Source organism: Podarcis tiliguerta (assembly GCF_965153285.1).
Source record: "Podarcis tiliguerta genome assembly, chromosome: 7".
Taxonomy (NCBI): Eukaryota; Metazoa; Chordata; class Lepidosauria; order Squamata; family Lacertidae; genus Podarcis; species Podarcis tiliguerta.
In genome coordinates, this window is record NC_139540.1 from 38,668,997 (window position 1) to 38,692,393 (window position 23,397).

A 23,397-nucleotide genomic window follows, 5' to 3' on the forward strand; every position below is an offset into this window, starting at 1 on the left:
CTCAGCAGGGCGTTGAAACTGCCCTGGCTAAGGGAATTTGGGAGCAGTCTTATCCCACCCAGCAGGTATAAATCAGAGGAAGGGGAGAGAATCTTACTGTTTGTCAGGTCTTGAAGTAGATGTGTCTAAATGTTGGGAAAGAAAATGTTATTCTCATATTTTGAAAGCCAGCTGGAAATACCAAGTCTTGCAAGATGGCTGGATCTCACAAAATACGCAGTCTGGTTTTTCAGATCAAAGTACTTGGGCTAAGCTTTAAAATGTGAGTGTTTATCCAAACCAAGCCTGCAAATCTTTCCTTTTTATCCTTTGCCACTAGACATACCCCTCTGCATGTGGTTGAGGCAAGCATTAAATCAGATGAGTCCATATACTGCAGAGAAAAGTCACAAACAAAAGAGTGGCTGTGGAGGTTCTTAAGGAGGCCTGAGCAATCTGGGCATCTGGCCTTATTATTGAAGAGGAAGGTTGGCAGGCAGTCACCCAGTTATCATTGGGAGCGTTTTGGCTGATGAAGATGCTTGGATAAAGTCTGGCGAAGGCTTCCAAGAATGCTTGACAGAATCCTGTGCTCGTGTAGTGCAGCTTGAAAAAGTGCAACAAATACAGAGCTGGTTACTAATTTGTTGTGAGGAATGCAGACATCTTTCCCGAGGGCAGCATTTCTGTTTGAGAGTTAATCACATCTCCTCCTGCATTCCCACTGTAGCATCTTGAGGAAATGTGACTGTCTTCAAAACTGGTGCATTGGTTGCAATAGTGAGCACTGTGCATAACGTCATTGGGCCATTGGAACTTGTGGGCTACTGCCTGTGCAATTGCTAGGAACATAGGAACCTGCCTTCTACTGAGTCGGTCCATCAAGCTCAGTATTGCCTGCACTGATTAGCAGTGGCTCTCCAGGATTTCAGACATGATTATCTCCCATCCCTATCTAGAGGTCCCAGGAATGAAGTCTGTGACTTTCTACATGCAAAACAGTTGCTCTACTGCTGAGCTGTGGTCCTTCACCTCAACTCTTACTGATGAGCAACACACTCTTACCACCACTACTGCCAGGATTGTCCCTTCATTCATGAAGCAGTGCTGGAAACTGTTGTATGCTATTAACAAGCACTTCATTTTATGCTTCCAGCTGCGTTCAGCCCCACTCTCTCTGGTTTGGTGAGGTGGTAACAATAAGAGCAGAGTAAGAGGTCTGACAGGAAGCTCTTCCTCCCTTCCCTCACCCCTCTGGCTCTGGCATTGAGAATTCTGAAATATTAGTGTCTCAGCTGCCAGGAAAACTGGACATGCCATTTTCCTAGGATACTTGAGCCCTTATGGTGCCTTATGGGGATTCTTCCCTGGCTCAGATTGCAATCAGAGAAATGACACTGAGTTTTGAATATAGGCAACTATTCCTAACATGCTAAATTTGTATTCTGAACCAGGTTAATATAGCTTCCAGCAACATCACTATTCTCTTGTACAACCACTGCAAGCCTCTTTGAGACACTACTGAGTATATTCTATATGAGGCCACTAAGATGTTCCCATCACACCTGTATTGCACATCTATTATAAGTTCCCCTATGGAGATCCAGGTCTGATGGCATGAATAACTCCACTGCACAGTATTAACAAAAGAAATACAAAATGCTGTTTGAGCCAGACTATAAAATCCCTATTCCTAGAAGAAAGAGAAACAAATGTGTGTAATGGATATACAGGGGGTTATATTCCTTTCTTTAACAATTAATCCAGTGCATATATTTGAACCTGACTCTATATATTTTCAGATTTGAAATGCACTGATTCTAACAAATCAAATGATTATTTTCATCTTCCCCTTCCCAGAAATCTAAATAACTGAGTGGGAAAATTGTGAGGTTTATATCAGTGGCTAAGTTTTCATGTACAACACAGCCCTTGTACACCCCAAAATAGTTGCTTTCCTTAGGTACCCTTTCTTATTTTTCCAGTTGCACATGGTCATGTCAAACCAGGAATGTGGGAAATTCTAATGCAAAAATCTCCTAAATTAGATATTTTATGAAATGTCAAGGGTCATCTTCTTCTCTGCACTTTGCTTTATAGATGTCCAACTCCAGGATGTGATGGGTCTGGTCATGTCACTGGAAACTATGCCTCACACAGAAGGTAAGAATCTTCTGCTTATTTTTTTTTTGGGGGGGGGGAGGAAGCTTTGGCACTCCAGATTTTGCAGGACTACAACTCCTATCACCCCGACCACTGGCTATTCTGGCTGCAGCTGGTGTGAGTTGGAGTCCAACGTTTGGAGGGCCACAGGATCATCACCCCTGAATCATCCAGAAGCAAAAGCCTGGGGAATCTATATTTCTCTGCTCTGTGTACTTTCAGCTTGTCTGGTTGTCCCCGAGCCAGGAAAGGTGGTCTCAAAGTGACTCCTACCAAGGAAGAAAAAGAAGACCCTGAACTTAAGTAAGTGGAGTGGCAAAGGCTTGTCACTTATGCCTCACTATTCAGTTGGATACATCACAGGAAGATTGGTCTCAGATTCACTAACTTAGATCCTCTCCTAACAATAAATCCAAACAAAACCTCCAAAGGATGGTTTTATGGTTCAGGTGCTGTTGTGCTGTCCTTGAAGTAAACCAGATGGCACAGCTCTGGAAAAGTCTCAGGTCTTAAGAAACAAAGGAGAAGCATCATCTCTGGCTCATCCCCCAGCCCAGATGAGCCAAACTTTAGGCAGAGTCCCTTTTTAGACACTCTATAATTCTTCTTCTGAGTCCTTATGACCAGTAACCTCACCCTTCTGCCAGACCTGTACACCCACATGTAGGGAAGGCTTACAGATCATACATTATTTCCCCTACCAGTTCACTGGCTGATGCTTACAGGGGCTGACAATTGTCTGCATGTGGAGACTCTGCACATGAATATTTGACCTCATTTCGTTATAAAAAAAATATACCAAGATATATTTATATAGCAAGATAGCATATGGCAGGACAGGCAATAAAATAGAAAACATAATAAGAAGAGTGCAAAATGATCATTAAAATGATCGACTGATCAAAACATCTAAACAGTTGCATAGGCCTGCCTACATAAAAAGGTCTTTCAGAGATGCCTGAAAATCAAAAGTGAGTGTACCTGCTGAAAAAGTGATCCACAGCATGGGACTCATGACACTATGGCAGATCACTAATGGAAGCCAGTTGGGCCTCCTTCATATTTAAATCCACCATATTTAAAGTATTTCACAGTGCAATCCTTCGCATACACTCAAGTCTATTGAGTTCAATAACAGTGTATTAGACTATATTTTTTAAAGTTGTATTCATATGGCAGCCCTAATGTATAGACAGCTTGGAACCAGCAGCCTGTGGGCCAATCTTGGCCCACCAAGGAGTCTAGTTTGGCTTGCTTGGCCATTTTCCTCAAACCGTGCCTTTTACTTGTTTCTTTTTCCTTTTAAATATATTTCCCTTGTTCCTTCAAATTAAAAAACCTTCCAGAGCAGCTTGCAAAAAAAACCCCACACTATTTAATAGTGCATATAAATAAAATCAATCAATGACTCTTAAAACAAGAGTAAAATACAGTAGCCTAAAATTCAGTAATCCAGCATCAAACAAGGCATTTGCTCATTAGAAACCCTTCTAAGAACATAAAAAGATGCTGTTGGGTCAGGCCAATGACCCATTTAGTCTAGCATCTCACAATGGCAAACCGGATGCCTACAGGAAACCTCCAAGAAGGACCCAAGCACATTGAAATCTTGCTATTAGTACGTTCATATTATAACAAAGTAGGTTTTATTTTATTTACGGGGAGGAAATCTTTCTTGAGGTGGTGTCGCTGGTACATGGACATTCCCCCCCTCTGCCTCTTGGTTTTTCTTTTCTTTTTCCTAAAAATAACATCAGTTTTGCTGTGCTTCTGTAGATGTCCGGTGCTAGGCTGTGATGGCCAAGGTCACATATCAGGTAAATACACTTCTCATCGCACTGCTTCGGGTTGTCCTATGGCTGCCAAGAGACAGAAGGAGAGTCCTCTCAATGGGTCTTCGCTGCCCTGGAGACTGAACAAGCAGGAGCTGCCACACTGTCCTTTGCCAGGCTGCAACGGGCTGGGTCATGTTAATAACGTTTTTGTCACCCATAGAAGGTATCACTTTGTATCTTTACTTTTTTTTAACTCAACAAATACCTACAATGTATTGCAATTGTGTGAATTTAACAAATGAAGCTGTTGAACTGATAGGAAAAATCTTGTTAGGATTTTGCATAAGTCCCTGAATTAACCCCAACTCATTTCCTAGAGATGTCCAGGGTTTTTTGAGATGTCTTTGGTTTTATTTTCGCTGTCTAAACATTCATATATCAACCTAGAATAGGTGAGAAATCTGCAAATGCAATTTACTGCTTAGCCTTAAAAGCTCTTTTTAAAAGGCAAGGTATTTTTAGCAGCATATTACTGAACTCTTCTTTTCATGTACATTTTGAAGTTGAGAATGCAAATATAATTTATTGCTTTAAAGTCCTGTTTAAAATGCAAAGTATTTTTAGTGGCAAATTACTGAGTTGTTATGTTCATTTGCGTATCTAAGCTGACCCCAGGAGTTGTAAATTTGGTGATGTTCAGCTAAGTATTACTCCAAGTAGACCAACAGAGATTCACAGACCTAGCTTGGTCATGTTAATTCATTCCAGTGGGTCTACTCTTGAGTTAAATTTAGTTGAATAACAGTCACAGATTTTAATAGAACAATCCTATACACATTTACCTTGGAATAAGCCCTCTTGAATCCCTTGGAATTTATGTCTGAGTAGACATGTATAGGATTGTGCTGTAATTGGTCCAGGATTTTACACTGCTGCCTCTAGTTGCAGATAGCGTGACAGAGGTAGAGGGCAAGGCAGCATGGTGTTCAGCATGGTGCAAATGCAGTTGCAGAGCCAATCCAGCACTCCTGTGATGTGTTTGTGCCACATTGACCTCATCACTGCTTTGCCTCTCCTTCCCAGTAGAGAGCACTGACTTACCACCGCTGCACCATTATGTACTATTTTCCAGAAGGTGTGTTTAAGTTTAAGTTAAGCCACCATCGAAGATGACCCACTACATACCGGTAGTTCAAATGGGGCTATGTCAGGAGCTGCACTGAGGACTCAGTGCTCTTAGAGAGATTTTAGTAACTACACAACCATTTCGGTCATTGGCAATATTATGTGCCCAGTAACACTGTAGTAGCAATATAGGATTGCAGCTCACATGCAGCACAATAAAATGGACTTGTACTGCCAAGACCCTGGAAGCTGAGATACAGCAATCAAAAATGTGTTTCAATTTTCAAATAGGTCCCCTTTCCTACTCTTTTCAGTTTGTCTGGATGCCCTCTGAATGCACAAGCCTTAAAAAAGGGCAAAATATCTGAAGAACTGATGACCATCAAATTGAAAGCAAGTGGAGGTAAGAAGATAACAAAAGCAGTACATATATGACACTGGAATCTGGGAGTAAGGAAATGAGTCTGTCTTTGCCCAGTACTGTCTTCTCTGGCCAGCAGCAGCTCTTTAGAGTCTTAGAAAAAGTGTCTTTCCGTCCAGCTGCCAAATATTCTTTCACAGAAGATGCTGTATACTGAAAGCAGGACCTTCTGCAAACACACAGCTACAGCCCCTCTGCTGCCTGCCTCATGAAGACACATAATTGGATTAATTAATTTAATGTTTGGTTTACTTAAAAATATATATAATTACATTGTGCCTTTCATTTGAACATTTTAATTAAAAGTACTTTGTACTGTCTCACAATGAACAGGACACAGGTAGAGATGGACAAATTTGCCTATATCCGTGTCTCATCTTTCCAGTCCACCAGATTTCCACATCAAATTTGCAATCATAACAATAAAAACCAACAACAATTTTATAATAAAAATGGACCTCACCAAAATTCATCAGCACTTTGATATGTGCTTCGCCCAATATGCACATTTTTCAAGCAATTTCCCTTAACGTATTTCTGTACATGTGCATTTTTATGCACATGCTGTGGTTGAGGAGCTGCACAACAAAATTTGGGAAAGTGCAAATTTGGAGGGATCGCTGCTTTTCAGTGTGCTCATTGGTTCAGAAACTGCAAAATAAAAGGATCTGCATTGACATGTAATCCAAATTTCTCCCTCATCCTGAGCTATGGTGACCTGTGCTCTGTTCCCAGAGTTGCCCTTCAACAAATATCGGTACTGGATTGATCCTTTCAATCCAGGCGGGCCACTTTCAGCCACTTGAAGGCCTATTGAGCTCCATCAGTGCAAAGGGAAAATTTCATGGCTGCTTCTCTGCCCCTGACATGCCATAATGGAAGCTTTGACACTGACCCTGTTAAGTGTAGAATTAAATTGCAAATGTGCAATTTTGATTCCAGAGACCAGGTTAACTGAAGAGGCTTGTTCTATAACATACCATTACACAGGGGTTAGCATTTGCCCATCTCTTCAGTCAGGTGTGATTTTACACTTGACTTGGCTCATTCTTGTGCAGGTTTAGAGAATGAGGAGGAAATCAGACATTTGGATGAAGAAATAAAAGAACTGAATGAATCCAACCTTAAAATTGAAGCTGACATGATGAAACTTCAGACACAGGTAAGGAAGAAAATCTCTGATTGAGCCCTTAAAAACAAACATCAAAAACTCCTACTATTCTCTGGCATTGCAATGATGGTGAACTCTACTGCACAGTAGTGTAGGTTGCCAGCCTGGTTCACATGAGAAGCCGTTTTCAACAGAGCCCAGTAACAGAAGCACATGGCTGTATTGAGACAGCACCGGGTGTTGAAAATGTGCACCCGCTAACAATCTTATACCTGGGGCAACTACCCCTGTGCTCCCCTATGCTATGCCATTGCTACTGCATGTTGACCATTGAGAATTTTGTTTGCAAGCTGTTGTTAACATATACTATGTTTCCCATAGCTGCACCCATGGATCCAGCATTGTAGCAGCGTGCAAACTGGGCAGAGTTGCATGGAAATCATAGCAACTTTCCAGCTCATTATTGTGGCCCGTGAAACCTAAGCAACATGGCCCAATTTTCTTTTTGGAGGCTTTGCCTTTGCCTTCTTCTACCTTGACCCATATATGGTCCATTTCTCTGGTTCAGCAAGGGTTTCATTGGAGCTTTAAAGGCGTTGTTGCTTCATCTGTCTAGCTTCACCTACTGTTGGTCTCCCTGCCTTCCACCCACTGGTTTAAAGTCATGGTCTCATAGAATGCCTGGGTTCAAACCTGTGCTTTTAATTTTTTCAGATCATTCTAGTTTACTGCCATACAGCCTCAGCTCAGCTCAGCTCAGCTCAAAAAGGATTTTGTTGAGCTTGGAAAGGTTCAGAAAGGGGCAACCAAAATGATCAAGGGCCTGGAGCCACTCCCCTATGAAGCAAGGTTGCAGAGTTGGGACATTTTAGTTTAGAGAAAAGGCGAGTAAGAGGCGACCTGTAGAAGTTTGTAAAATTATGCATGGCATGGAGAAAGTGGTAAGAGAAAAGGGGGTTCCTCCCCTCTCTTATAACATTAGAACTCAGACTTCCAATGAAGCTGAATGTTGGAAGATCTAGGATAGACAAAAGGAAGTATTTCTTCATATAGCACATAATCAAACAATGGAACTCGCTTCCACAGGAAGCAGTGATGGCTACCAACTTGGATGGTTTTAAAAGAGGATTTGACAAATTCACAGTTGGAGGCAGCAATGCTTCTGAATACCAGTTGCTGGAAACCACAGTTGGGGAGAAGGCTCTTGTGCTTGAAACCTGCTTGTGGGTTTTCCCCAGGCACCTGGCTAGCCACTGGGAGAAGAGGATATTAGACTAGATTTGCCATTGGCCTGACCCAGCAGGCTTTTTTATGTTCCTGCTGAAAGCCAAATTTGTTGTTGCTTATGCAGTTGTTTAACTGAATCTGCAGCCCATTTTTGAAAAAAAATCATGCTGTTATGGAAAATTAATGATTTGCTCAATTAAATTTCCACAAATATATATATATATTATGGCAAATTTTCCACTTTTAAAAATGCATCGTTTCATCAAATTAGTCTAATGAATGAGCACAATGTAAGTAAAATTGGGCAACTGGAATGGAAAAAAATACCAGCTAAATCTAAAATTCAAATTGCAATTTACTTTTTCCAAGGATATGTGTTTGTGTGTATATACACAGCTCCTCAGGAATGCTAAAAATCAGAGATTGTATTCAACTAAGTCTTATTCATTTTAGATCCATTGAAATGAATGGACCTAACTTAGCTATGTCCATTTATTTCAATTAGTCTACTCTGCATTGGGCTGAGCTGGGTATGTTAACTGTTTTCAGTGCATTCATTTTTCCTCCTTGAAATATAAATAGTATATTGAAGTGTATGTTATGAGAGTTGTCACATCTGAAAATGCTTAAGTATTTCCATCAAATGAGGAAACAGGACAGAAAAGATTGAATGGAGCCATCCCTATATGACACAGTATCTATCTAAAAACGTCTCAGGCCACATCCAAGCCATACATTGAAAGTATTATTGGACCACTTCCAATAGTCACCCTCCCTCCAAAATCCTGGGGATTGTAGTTTGTTCAGGTGTTAAGACTTGTTAGCAGACCCCTATTCCCCTCACAGAGCTAAAATTTCCAGTGGTTTAACAACCAATCCCTCTTCCCAGGGAACTGGGAATTACAGCTTTGTGAGGGGATAGAAGTCTCCTAACAATTTGCAGCACCCTGAAGAAACTAGAGTTGCCAGACTTTTTTTGTGGGGGGAGGCATGACTGTTTAAAGTGGTATTATAGAGTTTAAAATTATGGTCTCAGCCCCGAGCTCAATTTTTCACTCAGCTTCTCTCAGAATAATATATAATGCCTGGCCTACGTTACAATGAATTGTTGCAAAGTGAGCTCCTTCATTTCCTATTCTACTTTTTTATTTTTTAGCTTTTATGCTATGTCCTGTCTCCAAACTCGGCCACTCGACAACATAACCTTGCCCTGGAAAGTAGCTCAAAAACCAATACCAGGGTTGCTGCTATTGTAGTGAGTCAGCAGTGGTGCTGTAAGAAAAAGGCAGCAATGTAAATAGCAGCTTGCTTGCTCCCTACCTACCCCAGTCCCTAAGGGCAAAAGACTTCATTTTAAATCAGACACTCCTCCTGAGTTGTCAGCTCGAGGCCTGCAGTCTTTCGTCCATTTCTGAACACGCTTCCCACAAACAATGCTCTTTTCATCCAGCAGGGTCACTGTCTAGAGCATCATTTAAACATATTCCTCTTCTGAAAGAACAGCAGAATCCACTGACTTAGAAATAAAATGGCTCGCCCCAATTAGGAGCGCCTTTTGACATTGATGTGCATGGAACGGAAAGGACTTGAGCTTCACTTCTGCATAGGCAACTTCCATTGCCCTGGGCGATCACTTCTGATAGCTGCATTTTAGGCCAAGAACCCTACTGTTCACAGTAACCAGAACTGAATGCAGGAATACAAAAAAGAGAAAACTTTGCAAAGAGCCTGATCTCCCGGAAAAATAAATTATGTGCGTTGGCCCAATGCATTTTGCGGGAGCAGGGAATTTTCCTTCTTCAGGGACAATATCAATCACACACAAAAACACAGAATTGTACATTTAAAAGAACCCATCTATATGAAAATGTTTTACAAATGTTGTAAGTTGGGGTATGCATACAGGAACACAAGTTTTCATAATGTATTTTCGGTGGTCACCAGGGACTTGTGGTTGGTTCTGTTGGGTATGGGTTTATCTTTGTTTCTAGATTGTATATGATGATTCTGAAAAATAATACTAATAAAAAATAAAAAGAAGAACCCACTTACATCAGGAACTACAAATATACTTTCTCATAAAGCAAAAAGTGAAAGGGTTTTTGGAAAGCATACTTTCCCGCTAAAATGTGCCAAGCTTTATCAGGCACACTAACCATTTTTGGGAGCATTTTGAGAACTCTTCAGCTGTTGGTTCTCTTCTGCTGTTCACACCACCACACGTTGCTTTGCTTCATGGTTTCAGATAACATCTATGGAGAGCAATCTGAAAACGATAGAAGAGGAGAACAAACTTATCGAGCAGAACAACGAGAGCCTCTTGAAGGAGTTGGCTGGCCTCAGTCAAGCCCTCATCTCCAGTCTGGCCGACATTCAGCTTCCACAAATGGTATGTCTGTGGCTGGGAATGTGGCAGTTTCTCGGGGAGCCCCGGGAAGTTAGTCAACGGCATGTTGCAGGGCTGTCAGAGATGAATCTCAAACTGTACAACATTCTCAATCTCTGGGATGTGCCGAAAATTATGGATAGTAGTAGCGGCCAGAGGGGTGGCAGGGACTCACCTGGCTTTCCAATTACCAAGGGTGGTAAGGCAGCAGGCAGCTTGGTACAGAGCAGGTGCAGCAACATGGCCAGTCCAACATTCCTAATTTTGTCCATCCAAGGAGCTCAATGTGGTGTACATGGTTCTCCTCTTCCCCATGTTATCTGTAAGCTTTTCCCTATCAAGGAAAAAGGCAGAATCTAAATCTCAATAATATCACAGCAACCCTGTGGGGCAGGTTAGGCTGAGAGATGGTGACTGGCCCCTTCTGAAGATCACATAGTGAGTTTCATGACTGTGGGGAATTAAACCCTGGCCTCCCAGGTCCATGTCCAACTCTCTAACCATTACACCACACTGCCTGTCCAGTGCTGGTGGGATTGGCTGTGTTGCTGTGCATGCACCATGCTGAACTTCCCATTAATTTGCCCCTCCCACTCTCCCTCCTGGTAACTGGCAGGGACATGTGGCATAGGGAAACCGGGTGAGTAATGCCCCTCTACTGCTGGAGAAGACCATGACCACACCTTTAAGCACAGAAGAGCAATATTGTGGGAGTGGAGAAGACTTGGGTCACATTCCTTTCTGGGCAATCTTCCAAGGGCCACATACCAGTAAGCCGAGGAAGAAATGTAAATGTTGTTTCTACAACAGGCTGCTTTTTACACAAACACCTCTCTATCCAAGCAAGCAAAAAAGCATGATCAGAGCTCAAGGACACATTTCCAGCCAGACAAAAACACTCAAGATGGGTGCAAAGGAGGGGCAGTGAGAGGTGTGGTCTAGGGAGGGGGTATGGTGTGGCTAGAAACCCAGGTGCCAGATAGAGGGCCACAGCATCCCAGTTCTCCATCCCATTGGCTGGCTGGGATCCAAAGAGCTGTTGTCAAAGACTTGACTACTTCTGAAAAGAAGTGAATTCAAAATGGCCAGGTCATTTTTCTCTGGTCAGGTGGTGATGCTAGCAACAGGCCATAGTCAGGCAATAGCTTAAACTAGGAATGGGTTACCTAGAGCCATATAGGTTTGGAAGAGACTCCAAGGATCATCTAGTCCAACTCCCTGTGATACAGGAATCACCTATGGCTCTCTAAATGTTGTTGGACACAACTCCAAACATCTCTGCCCGTCGTAGTTGGGGCTGATGAGAGTTGGAGTCCAACAATATTTGGAGGGTTGCAGAGTCAAACACTTGCTGTTTTCCTGTAGACAGTCCTTCCATGTCCAGCTGCTCCCCCCCTCTCTCTCTTTCCAGTTGTCACATAGTGGACACCTTGCCTAATATTTGACTCCCATGTTTAGGTGTGATGTGTTTTCATCTTCATTCCAGGGCCCAATCAGTGAGCAGAATTTTGAAGCATATGTAAATACACTCACAGATATGTACAGCAATCTGGAACGGGAGTATTCCCCGGACTGCAAGGCTCTGCTGGAAAGTATCAAACAGGCAGTGAAGGGTATCCACGTGTAGGATGAGGAAGCTGCTGGGCAACAGGAGTGACTTAGCAGCAGCAAACTCCAGATGGATCTGCAAAGAGCGCCTGGACTGCTTTAGAAGTATTGGTTTCTGTGCTGCATTTACAATTTACAACATTGCACTATTTTTTTTCCAGCTGACATAAAAAGGACAGAGAACATAACAGACTATTGTATTAACAGCAATGACTCAGATCATAGAATATATTTATTTCTGTAGAAATCCTTTTTGTTGTCATCATGGTTTGCACTCTTTTCATTTTGTAAAGTGAATGTAAAAAGTGTGTGTAACTATTTTTTTACTTTTTTAATTTATTTTCAATCAAGGAGTTGTGTGCGTGCGTGTTTTTTTAATCTTTTAACAGCATTTCTGCAGCCTGCCATATTTTTACAAATGTGTTTGTTAATTTATTTTCCAATGGGGTTTTAAAATAGATTGAAAGTTATAGTGTAAATTTAACATTTTGCTGGGTTTGTACAGGAAGAAGGGGGAAATCTATGAAAGAAACAAAAATAACAGAACTGTGATTCTAGTTTTATTTTCACCACATCCTGCTTTTTTATAACAGCTTTATTTTAACAAAACAAAAAAAATTCAAAAGGGTTTTCAATAGCATGAGATATGATGAACCAAGGTTGCAAAGGTGAATGGTGCCCTCTGCTGGAAGAACATAAGCTCTTCAAGTGCAGCATGTTGTAAGAGTTCATGATTTTTTTTAAGCAATAATGAAATATAGCAATCAGCAAACCTTTGGACTTGGCTGTGTGTCTTAGCCTGCCACAAATAAACCATTCGAGAGGGAAGGTTGGAGTGATTTAAGATATGTTTTCCCCTATTTCATGGTCATTCATTGGGAAAATATATATATAAATTTTATCCCTTTTAATGTGATAGGCTTTGAAATGACCTGTAGCTTTTTTCCCCTTTTTGTACAGAGCCTTGTAAAAACATTGGTCAGTAGATCAATATCAATATAATTTCATATTGGAAAAATGCATCCCAAGCTGATGATTTTGTACATACAATTAAGCCGAGCAAATCTTCCCTGAGATGTCAATTATTGTACTAGGTTGAGTGGAAGGAACTGAGAAGGCTGCAGTTGCAAAGGGGACTAAGCCCCACTGCTGTGAAATGGGCTTGCACGGCAATGGTGTTTGGTGACTGGATCTATGAACTGGAGCAATGCACTGATTGGGTTTACCTCCAATTGTACATGAATGCTGTGATTCCAAGCAGATTTACTGCAAGTTCCATTAAGACTGCTAAGACGTAACATCTCAGAAAAGAAACCCTACTCCAGCAGCTCCATTTGAACATATGAAGCTGCCGTCTACCTGCCAAGTCAAACTACTGGTTCATCTAGTTCAGTATTTTCTACACAGGCTGGCAGTATTTCAGACAGGCGACTTCCCCGGCCTACCTGGAAATGCCGGGGAATGAGCCTGGGACCTTTTGTATGCAAACGCTTGACCACTGTGCAACGGCTCATTCCCCCTAAATGTGCATCTCTGCTGCCTCGTGCATGGAAGTGAATGGGGAAGCCTCTGCTTGCAGAAGAGATCTGCATATGTATCAGAATCCCATATTTCTTTGGGTCAGGTTGTTGCATGTGTTTGGAGCCGAGGTTTAAAGACAGCCTTAGTTGCAGTTGATTACCATCCCATAATAAGGGTATGTCTCCAAGTGCTACAGTCCTTGGGCAACCACTCAGAAATACGTGCACATCCCAGGTGGACCTCTTGATCACCCGTATCCATTCTCAGTTTAGTAAGCAGCTATAAACAGGGGTCCAGTGTCTGTTTCAGGGATTAGAAGTAATAATGCATTTTTTTCCAGAATTCTAATGTTTTCAGAAGAAGGTATATATACAACCAGCTGAACTGCCTTTTTTGGTATGCACACACATCTCATGTGCATATGTGCCTCAGTGTAAAATGTATACATGAATCTAGCGTGTGATTTAATTTTCCTGTGCTACGATGAAAGTGTTTATTTTTATTTGCCTACTTTATATTTTGACTGAATATGACAGCATTCACAGTCTTCACTCGTACATTTATATTATAGGGTTCCTATCCAAGAGTGCTTCTCCCAAATCATTCAGCTGTCATGCTGTGGTTGCTGTTCTGCAATAGATGGAGCTTGCTGTTAATGTTTGGGGGGGCGGGGGGCAGCGGTGATGTGGCCCTCGGACCTTAGTTTAGACAAGAATGTCCTTAGAAGCTGTGTTTATTTTTTAAAGAAAACAATTTGACAGAAGCTATCACAGTATGTGCTAATATAAAATAGAACACCAAATTGCTATTAAGTTATTGTACTTGTTTGTTTTTTTAAAAAAAAGACGGTTGCTATACCTGTTCAATGCATTACAGGGGGAAAGAAACCACGTTCACTCATGACAGAGACTAAAAGTTAATTTACTAAATATTTTAAGAAATTTGTTATATATTTAATTTAATTTAAACAATCTCCTACTGACTTATCTATTTATTACTATGATTTCCTATGGCTTCAGGTTAATTTATCTGTGTTTGGATTGTTTGCTCAGGATGTAACTTTGTATTTATTTGCCTTCTTGGTACTTGATGTTTTGTAATGTGCACTGTGATTCCTTCTTCCCTTCTTCCTTTCCTTTTCCTTTTCTTTGTTGGATTAATTTGCATTGACGAGTTATCCTGTAAATTAGACCTTTTGTAAAGAGCAATGATGTATGCATTTTTTTTTTAATTTGGAGTAGTTTGTATACTGTTTCTTCATACAATTAATATTTCTTACATCAAAAGCAACAAAACTGTGTTCTGTGCTGTACATTTGGTGTATGGTAGGAAATAAAATTGATACTGAAACAGGTTCCACAAGTTCTTCGATGTCTTCAATAGATGGGGATGTATGGTGCACATCTAACTACACTTACAAACACTCAGCCAGTTGTTTCCAAGGCAAAACAAAACACAGGGTTCCTTTAAACCAGGAGTAGCCAACATAGTATCAACTATAAGTTGTTTGACTACAATTCCCATCAGCACCAGCTAGCATGGCCAAAGGCGAGGGGTGATAAAAGCCACAAGCCAACACGGTGACCTACAGACACCTCTAAACTTTACCTTTAACATCTTAATGGAACACCCTGGAATGAAATTATTAGTGTGTGAATTTGTAACAAGATGTGTGTGTGTATACATAGGGGTGAAAATATTTCGGAATACAACCAAGGAAGCCATAGCTACCACTTTTTAAGCATTGTACTATCACTCATGGGTAAAGTTCAATTGCCTCCAGAACAAGAAAGAAAGAAAAAAGAGAAAGAAAAGAGAAAGAATAGAATAAATTTGTACAGTGGTACCTCGGGATGCGAACGGGCTCCATTCTGGAGCCCCGTTCACATCCCGAACAGCACGTAAGACGGCACAGTGCATCTGCGCGTGGCATTTCGCCACTTCTATGCATGCATGTGACGTCATTTTGACCGTCTGCACATGTGGCGAAACCTGAAAGTAACGCAATCCGTTACTGCCAGGTCGCCGCGGAGCGCAACCCGAAATTGCTTAACCTGAAGCGTATTTATCCTGAGGTATGACTGTACTGGGACGTGGGTGGCGCTGTGGGTAAAAGCCTCAGCGCCTAGGGCTTGCCGATCGAAAGGTCAGCGGTTCGAATCCCCGCGGCGGGGTGTGCTCCCGTTGTTCGGTCCAAGCGCCTGCCAACCTAGCAGTACGAAAGCACCTCCGGGTGCAAGTAGATAAGTAGGGACCGCTTACTAGCGGCAATGTAAACGGCGTTTCTGTGTGCGGCTCTGGCTCGCCAGAGCAGCGATGTCACGCTGGCCACGTGACCCGGAAGTGTCTCCGGACAGCGCTGGCCCCCGGCCTATAGAGTGAGATGGGCGCACAACCCTAGAGTCTGTCAAGACTGGCCCGTATGGGCAGGGGTACCTTTACCTTTTTAACCTATGACTGTACTGCTTTTAGCATCTGATACATTTAAACACAAAAGCTGGCATGAAGGTTTTTTGCAGTTAAGAGCCACCTCTTTCAGACGTTCTCTGAGATCTAGTGTTTAGTGTGCTGGATCTCAACTTCTCTGAAACAGCAGGTGGTTCTTAACTGCAGGAAACTTTGAGTCTGGCAACAAAATGTTGCTGCATATCCCCCCAAACCCCTCACAGAAACTGCTCAGAGCCCCTGCCAGCCAGTATTTTAGTGGCACTTTGCATAGGTACCATCTCACACTGAAGATTGTGGGTGCCCACAATGAAGGGCTTCAACGTTGCCCATTGAATTTGTGGGGGCCAAGTCCCACAAATATATTATTGTGGGTGCTGAAGCACCCATGGCCTCCTGGAGTTGGCTCCAGTGGCGTTCTGAGACATGGAAAGGTATCACGCCTCAGGAAGGAAGAAGGGTAGCAGAGTGAAAATACATCTGCAACAAAATGTTTCAGTGCCTATCCAGCATATCTGGTGTATTCCTGCACAAACACAGAGGCACCATTTTGGGTGTGTATTAAGAGAATGGAACAGTTTTAGATCTGGAAGAGTCAAAACCTCCCCAATCAGCCCTGACACGCCCTTGGGAACCTCCCCTTCTCACCAATGGTGAAAGAGCATTGGGAATGGTCCTTTCCACACTGCCAGGATGGACCTCCCTTTGTGCCTACAAAGAGGAAGAGCTGCAAAATCCTATGACCTCCAGGACACACTCAGGAACCAAAGGACTGAACCATTAAATGTTGTATGGACCCACTTTTTGGCCATTTATCCAAAATTCTCTTTCCTAGAGGTGCTCTACTACCACATGCAGGGACTTTGTGCTCCCTACTAATGTTACCCACCTGTTCATCTTGCCCTTAGTAAAGACCAAGAACACATTTCCTGAGAAATAGCTTTGCATGCAAATGGTGGTATGGAAGGCATGTTTGAAAGCCAGGCACCACCACCCTAAATGCCTTTCTGAAGGGTCAATGGACTCTTCTGCTCTGCCTGGGTTACAGAATCATAGAATCCCTCTAGAAGGGATCCAAAAGTCCTCTAGTCCAACCCCTTGCAATGCAAGAATCACAGGGTTGTGGCATGATAGGCTGCTGATGAAAGAGGCATCCCTCAAACTCAGCAGAGACGCTTGCAGGGAAAGCCATAATAAATTAGTATTATACCATGTAACACAAGCCTATTCTAATTCCACCTGTCTCAACATACCTGGAATAGGTTGAAGTAACAACAAGAAGATGGTGGATGAATTTAGTCTCTTTAAGATATTGCTTTGAAATTTTCATCTTGATCTTTCATATCAAATATGACACAATATGACAAACTGGGTTTTCAAAGATGTTCCGTGCACTTTCTGAAGCCTCTTCCTAACCACAGCAACCCTTACATTTCTGGGTGTTTTGCCTTTCTGGAAGGCCTGTAAAACTGACGTTATTTCCAATGTGATCTGCTGTCTCACATTCCTCCTTCTTCCAAATGTTAACCAGAGAACATGTGGGATCCAGGTACAGGGAAGCAGCAACCAGATCACCCTTGACATATTATGGACCAGGCCTCTCACAGTGCTGATCACTTGTTTGGTAATGAGAGCAACTTGGTACTTAAATAAATTCTAACCCCTCAAAACTGTAGTAGTCTTGTTGTTGAGTGACCATGTCGAGTGAGAGGCCAGCCAACTAGAAGAATCTCTGATGTGTACTTGCCTGGAAGCAGAGTCAGCATCCAAAGGTAGGTCAAGTCCTAGAGTCAGGTGAACAGCAATCCACGTGGTCAGACAGTCCAGGGTTCAGGGAATCTGATGATCTTGGGCTCTGGAATCAAGAATCAAGATGAGCAGAAAGCAACAAGGTCAGGCTAGGAACTACAAGCCTTGTTACCATCACCTGACTGCTGCTGGAAGCTCTGCTTAAGAAGGCTGAAACTAGCTGGTTCTCATCAGTGCCTTCTCCGAGTCCTTGAAGGATGATCAGCTGCAGTTGGAGTCACTCCACTGTCTCCCACTTCAGGCTGCTCTTCTTCAGGTGAAGCTAACTCCTGGCCCATGACAAAAACAAGTCATCAGCACCAAGATAGGGGCAGAGGAAATTGCCTTATACTGATCCACACCAGTGGTCCATCTAGCTCAGTATTGTCTATGCTGACTGGCAGTAGCTCACCAGGTTTTCAGGAAGAAGTCTAGGAGATGTTGGAGATGGAACTTGGGATCTTCTACACACAGAGCAGATGCTCCAGCACTGAGCTACACCCCTTCCCATTTACAGAACAAATGGCGTAAGATTTGAAGCATCTCCCTCAGGTTCATTTGTACATCCAGGACGACATCCAAAAGAACTATCCATGAACATAATGCCAATTTCTTCATGCAAATTTGCCCTTGCTGATTCAGGATGAAGCAAGGTAGAAGTGAAGCAGATATCTGAAAGGTAGTGACATGTAACTGGCTGTGTCATGCAGGTATAGTTAAGGAGAGCGACATCAGAGCATTCCCTTCACAGTTTCCATTTCACCCACAACCAGCTGTGTGTCGATGAGAGCAGGCAAAAAAAAATGTCTTCATAATGATAATCACAGTGTGTGTTACAGAGGAGGCAGAACCATAGAGGCATGCAAACAGCATATGTTTTCTCCTCTATCAGTGCCAGAACAGTTATGCATCAAATAGGGTTCTTGACAAAATAGCATGGCATTTTCAATCACATCTGAGCAAGGCAAAACAATTTACCTTGTGTGTGTAAAAATGAAGAAGAAATTCTCCAGGTTCATCAACTTTGTCTGTTTAATAAGGTGTTTTGGTAGAAGAAAATTAAGCAGTCTGAAGGGAAACTCTGCCTTACAGATGTATCCATGAACATAGGAACCTGTCCTATGCCAAATCAGCCATTGGTCCATCTAGTACACTTAATGGAAACAGTTCTCCAGGATTTCAGAGGGGACGTTCCCAGGCCAACATAGAGATGTCTAGGGCCCCTTCGACATGCAAAGAGGTTGCTCTACCACTGAGCTATGGCCTTTCATTTCACAGAAATGAAATGTTAGTGATTTTCTTTGGATTTTCCCATTCAGCTTCAATAACGAACTTTACCCTCCATATCACTCTGGAAATAAGGGTTGGATTAACGATGACAACTTCTCATAGTATACGCAAAGTCAACATTAGAAAAATGCTTCCTTTATCGTTAACCACACTCCTGGACTCAACTAGAAGAAATGCAGCACTCGAATTATAGTGAGTCAGAGAGAGTCCTTCTTCATAGCAGACCCCTAAGGTACCTTTTTAGGAAGTTTTGTGGCAGCCAGGTGATTTGACTATAATAGGGATGAGTTAGAAGTGGGGTTTGTGGTAGAGTTCCCATAACTCTGAGGAAATGTGCCTGCAGCTGGATGCAGCCTATACTTTTCCCAGGGCTGCAAAGTCAAAGCCAAGAGCTGGAGCTGCACATTTGCCTCACTGGGACAGATCATCTTTCAGAAGGTGGGAGGGAAAGATAGAAGAATTGGAATAATTTTTGTCCTCTTTACAGTCAAATCACTTGCCTGGGATTTAAATCACTTTAGAGTCTCTCTTGTGCACCATTTATCGGAATGAAATGGTGATTGAGAATGAGGAACTAAACATGGGAGAGCGCTATATTTGCAGTATGAATGAACATTCTAGTCAGGATAAGTGATACACCTGGTTCACATTCCTTTTTATGTTAGTTTCAACAGAGGCTGGTCTATAAGGTTGGATGGGGCACTGCCCCACTGGTCTCAGCCTGCCGTCACCACTTAGATTCAGGTGGACTTGCCTCTGAACAAACGTGAAAAGGATTGTGCTGTAAGAGGAGACAGCTTTTGGATGTGAGATTTTGCAAATGCTACGGCTGCCCGTTCCACCTTTCTTAGCCATGTGGCTTTCTGCCAGAAGATTGTCAGGATAGGACTCTTGTGTTCACATGGCAAACGGAATTTCACCTGCTGAGTTCTGCTTTACCAAACCACACACACACCCGGCTGTCCAAAACCTTAAAGGTCCATAGGAAAATATGGTTAAAAGGAGAGGCTACTATGTATCCCTATGTACCACTGCCCTCTACTGGAATTTAAGTAGAATAATTATTCTACAAAAAAAATTTAAACTGACAGGTCACATCTACAGTATAGCACAGATACATACTGGATTAATAATACCCATTATTGTCCTGCCCAAGAAATTCTGTGCAGTCATGTACGGGGGAACTATGTAGCTAGACAGCTGTGGCAGTTCTCACCACAATTATGCACAGTATTGTACTGAAAAAGCTAAGTTAGGATTCAGAACCTGCTGCCTTAAAAAAAAAATGCTGTATTTTAGGTTTGTGTAATTTTCTAATCCAATAGCAATTAATGTGTAGATGTGCTTTACCAAATTCTAACAGGGAAACCTTAAAATTGGTTATTCTTTAAACCAAACTAATGGGGACAAATCACAAGATTAACATGTTTACATAAACTACTTTAAAGAACATAAAGAACATGCCTTTGTAAACAAAGAAAATCTTTAATAATTTTTATTGTTGTTAATTGATATTTTATAAAGCAGTAAAGGGTCACTCTGGCCTGGTCTTTTTGCTTGTGCCTGCCAATAGACTTTACAATGTTACACTGTCTCCATAATGGTGCCTGCAGAGTTCCTTTAAAAAACCCCTCAAATGAAGCTTTTAAGTTAAAAAACAAACAAACTGCTGATGTGTTTTAACATGAAACAACCCAGGGCTCTTCAGTAGTCCACAGACAACATTTTGTATAGCCATTCACTTCTTGCAATGCTCATGGAGCTAAAGAAACAGAGATATAAGAAAATATAGGATGTCCCTATTTTCATTGGAGAATGTAGGAGGATATGGATATGGTTCAGAAGAATAGAGAAATAATAGAGCAACATATAGCTTTATGGGGGTCCTGTTCAAACCTGGGAGTTTTATTGGAATCATGTTTCAACTTGGGCTGTGGGGAGAGAGCCTCACATCACTTTGTCTCATTATTCGGCCCACACACAGAGTCAGTGCACACCACAAGAAGTTATCAATGTCAAGGTAGACAGAAATGACTATAAATATAGATATAAACACACTACCTCAGAAGGTGTCAAAAGTTTTACCTCATACTGACATTTCAGGACAGCGTGAGAACTGTAAAAAAACAAAAACAACCATATATTTGGTCATTATTATTCTAGTTTTACAGATGAGGAATTGATTCAGTGAGTGAATAATAGGTAACTTGCCTAAAACCACTCAGAAAGCCTTCAGATGAGCAGGGCTTTGACAATCCTTGACAACAGTCCCAATAATGCACTGCATAACAACAGCTTAATGTGACTATCTGTGATATTTTTACAGTGCAATCTTATGTGTGCATACTCAGAAGCTAGTCCTCACTAAACTCAATGAGGCTCACTTCCATTGAAGCATCGTAGGATTCAATCCGAGGTGTGAGTGGTAAAAGAGCTGACCTTCTACATCCAGTTATGGCTGGGGCTCTTGCTTACAAGAAAGTCTGTGCAGTTAATACATCATTCCTGACATGGCATACACTTATTGACTGCAGCCATAGCTGGTCTCATTGCAATATGAGACAGTTTGTTTTGCATCCCTTTAAACTAAACGGTCTGAGTTCTTTGCTGTCCGTTTTATTCAGTATGCAGGGTGTTTTAAGTGCTCATGAAGAAGTATGTCTTCAAAGAGTTGGGCCAATGCAATTTTAATTTTGGTACATGCTTGAGATTTCATTTACACCCCAGTCTTTCTCTCTCACACACATTTCTCCCCTGTTATTGGTGCTTTCATTCCCTTGGTTTCTCCATGTTTCCCTTTAAAGCAGGATAGGATATGAATTAAAGCTGCCTTCCTTTCGCGTTTTTGGATGGTGACACAATGCAGATGTTTAATGAAGGATATTTATGAGGACTCATACCCAGATCTATGGAGCTTTTTTAAAAAAACAAAAACAAAAAACCGGCTATTACTCCTTCTGAGACTGCTTTAGTTGGCTTATTGATTGATTTTAATTGATAGCCATTCCTTGCCTTCCAGGTAAGAGCAGATACCAAAAAACAAAAGATAAAATTAAACAGAATGAAATTTAACATAAGAACATACGGTGAACCCTACTGGATTGGACGAAAGGCCAGTCTAGACCAGCATTCTGTTTCCTATAGTAGCCAGCCAGATTTTATTATTATTTTATTGTTAATTAAATTTATATGCCACCATTCAAAGATTACAGGGCAGTTTGCAATGTAAGAAACAATGTTATGAATTTTGTGTTTTTATTTCTTCTTGCAAATGTAACATCCTATGTCAATCTTGGTTTTGTTTGTTATAGTTTATATTTGTTTGTCTTCTTAATACTTTTTTTTGTTTTTTGGGTTACATGGATAACATTCAATTTTTTAAAAACAAACAAAACTTTTTTTAAAAAACCACTGGAACTCAGCAGCCATCCAATGCTGCTAAATAATGAGAGGTTCAAAACATGCAAAAGGATATATTTCTTCACACAATGCATATGCCTAGGAAACTCACTGCTACAAGTTGCAGGAATGGTCACTTAGATGTTACATTATTATACACATTACTTGGCTGGAGAACCACAATGCAAAAAACAGAAGTGTGAATTTTAAACTATGGCTGCACCTCTGTTTGCACATCATTTTGCAAAGTGTGAATTGGGGAGATTCACCTTTAAATGTAAACCAAATCTAATTTCTCCAGCAGCCCCAAGTAGGATGTAAAGGACAGGGGCAAAGGAAGGCGTCATGACACCCAGGGCGGGCGTCGCTACATAAGGTGCATGTGCATTGCCGCTATGTACAACGCATGCACCGTATGTAGTAATGCTGCACATGCGCTGTACATAGTGGTTTGCTGGCGGCGCCACTCCGGTCCCATAAAGACAGTGCCAGGATCCTCTACATGCTGCTGCAGCAGCAGACATGGACCCCGGTGCGAACCGCCCATTGCGACACCACTGGTAAAGGAACTTTACAGGATACAGCAAGGAACAGAATGCTGGATCAGACCAAAGACCCATCTTGTACAGCAGTGCTCTTAAGGCAGCCACACCGTCATCTCAAAGAAAATTGCTGTTCAAGACTGTCAGATATTAAATTAATATTTTAATCTGCAAACTGCCTTGAAAGAAAGGGAGCATATAAATGCAATTAATGAAGTGACAGAAAAGCACCAGCATACCTCTTGCAATAACCACAAGTAGTGATGTTAAATTCTCGAGAAGAATCTTTTGGAGAATATTCTCTCGATTAATGATATTAGAGAATTTTCATTTCAAATAGGAGAATATTCATTTTAATGCATTGAAAATGATATAATTTACATTGGAATATACTGATATAAATTACATTGGAATATATTTCAGTATGTCAGTATATTACCAGTATGTCAATCTCTGGTAAATGGTACTTTGTACCATTGAATGGCACTGCAAAAACCAGTTACTGGCACTAAATAAAAATATAGAAACGTCAATTGTTTAAATCAAGGCCACCACACATGCTGTTACACTTAATTGTATAGGCCTAGGTACTTTAAGTGTATAAAGCATTAAAGCTA

General features: G+C 41.5%; 1 protein-coding gene and 1 long non-coding RNA gene across 18 annotated transcripts in view; one reads left to right on the top strand and one right to left on the bottom strand.

Annotated features, from left to right (window-relative positions):
* Positions 1–14,670, top strand: part of ST18 (ST18 C2H2C-type zinc finger transcription factor) — a 185,699-nt gene extending 171,029 nt beyond the window's left edge. For 10 of the 12 annotated variants that reach the window (XM_083450973.1, XM_083450972.1, XM_083450975.1 and 7 more), the window contains 7 exons: positions 2,080–2,142; positions 2,365–2,445; positions 3,919–4,140; positions 5,357–5,445; positions 6,522–6,625; positions 10,047–10,190; positions 11,674–14,670. In XM_083450973.1, the coding sequence (XP_083307099.1) occupies positions 2,080–2,142; positions 2,365–2,445; positions 3,919–4,140; positions 5,357–5,445; positions 6,522–6,625; positions 10,047–10,190; positions 11,674–11,814 (844 nt within the window). In that variant the 3' untranslated portion in view covers positions 11,815–14,670. Of the gene's footprint in view, positions 1–2,079; positions 2,143–2,364; positions 2,446–3,918; positions 4,141–5,356; positions 5,446–6,521; positions 6,626–7,288; positions 7,910–10,046; positions 10,191–11,673 lie in introns of those variants that run through there. The other 2 variants (XR_014513872.1, XM_083450971.1) reach the window with 2 other exon arrangements.
* Positions 3,851–23,397, bottom strand: part of LOC310682529 — a 34,003-nt gene continuing 14,456 nt past the window's right edge. For 2 of the 6 annotated variants that reach the window (XR_014513937.1, XR_014513939.1), the window contains exons 4-7: positions 11,721–11,871; positions 10,363–10,521; positions 9,958–10,067; positions 3,851–4,001 (exon numbers count right to left, since the gene is read on the bottom strand). This is a non-coding gene — a long non-coding RNA (uncharacterized lncRNA). Of the gene's footprint in view, positions 4,002–9,636; positions 9,822–9,957; positions 10,068–10,362; positions 10,522–11,720; positions 11,872–20,900; positions 20,956–23,397 lie in introns of those variants that run through there. The other 4 variants (XR_014513941.1, XR_014513940.1, XR_014513942.1 and 1 more) reach the window with 4 other exon arrangements.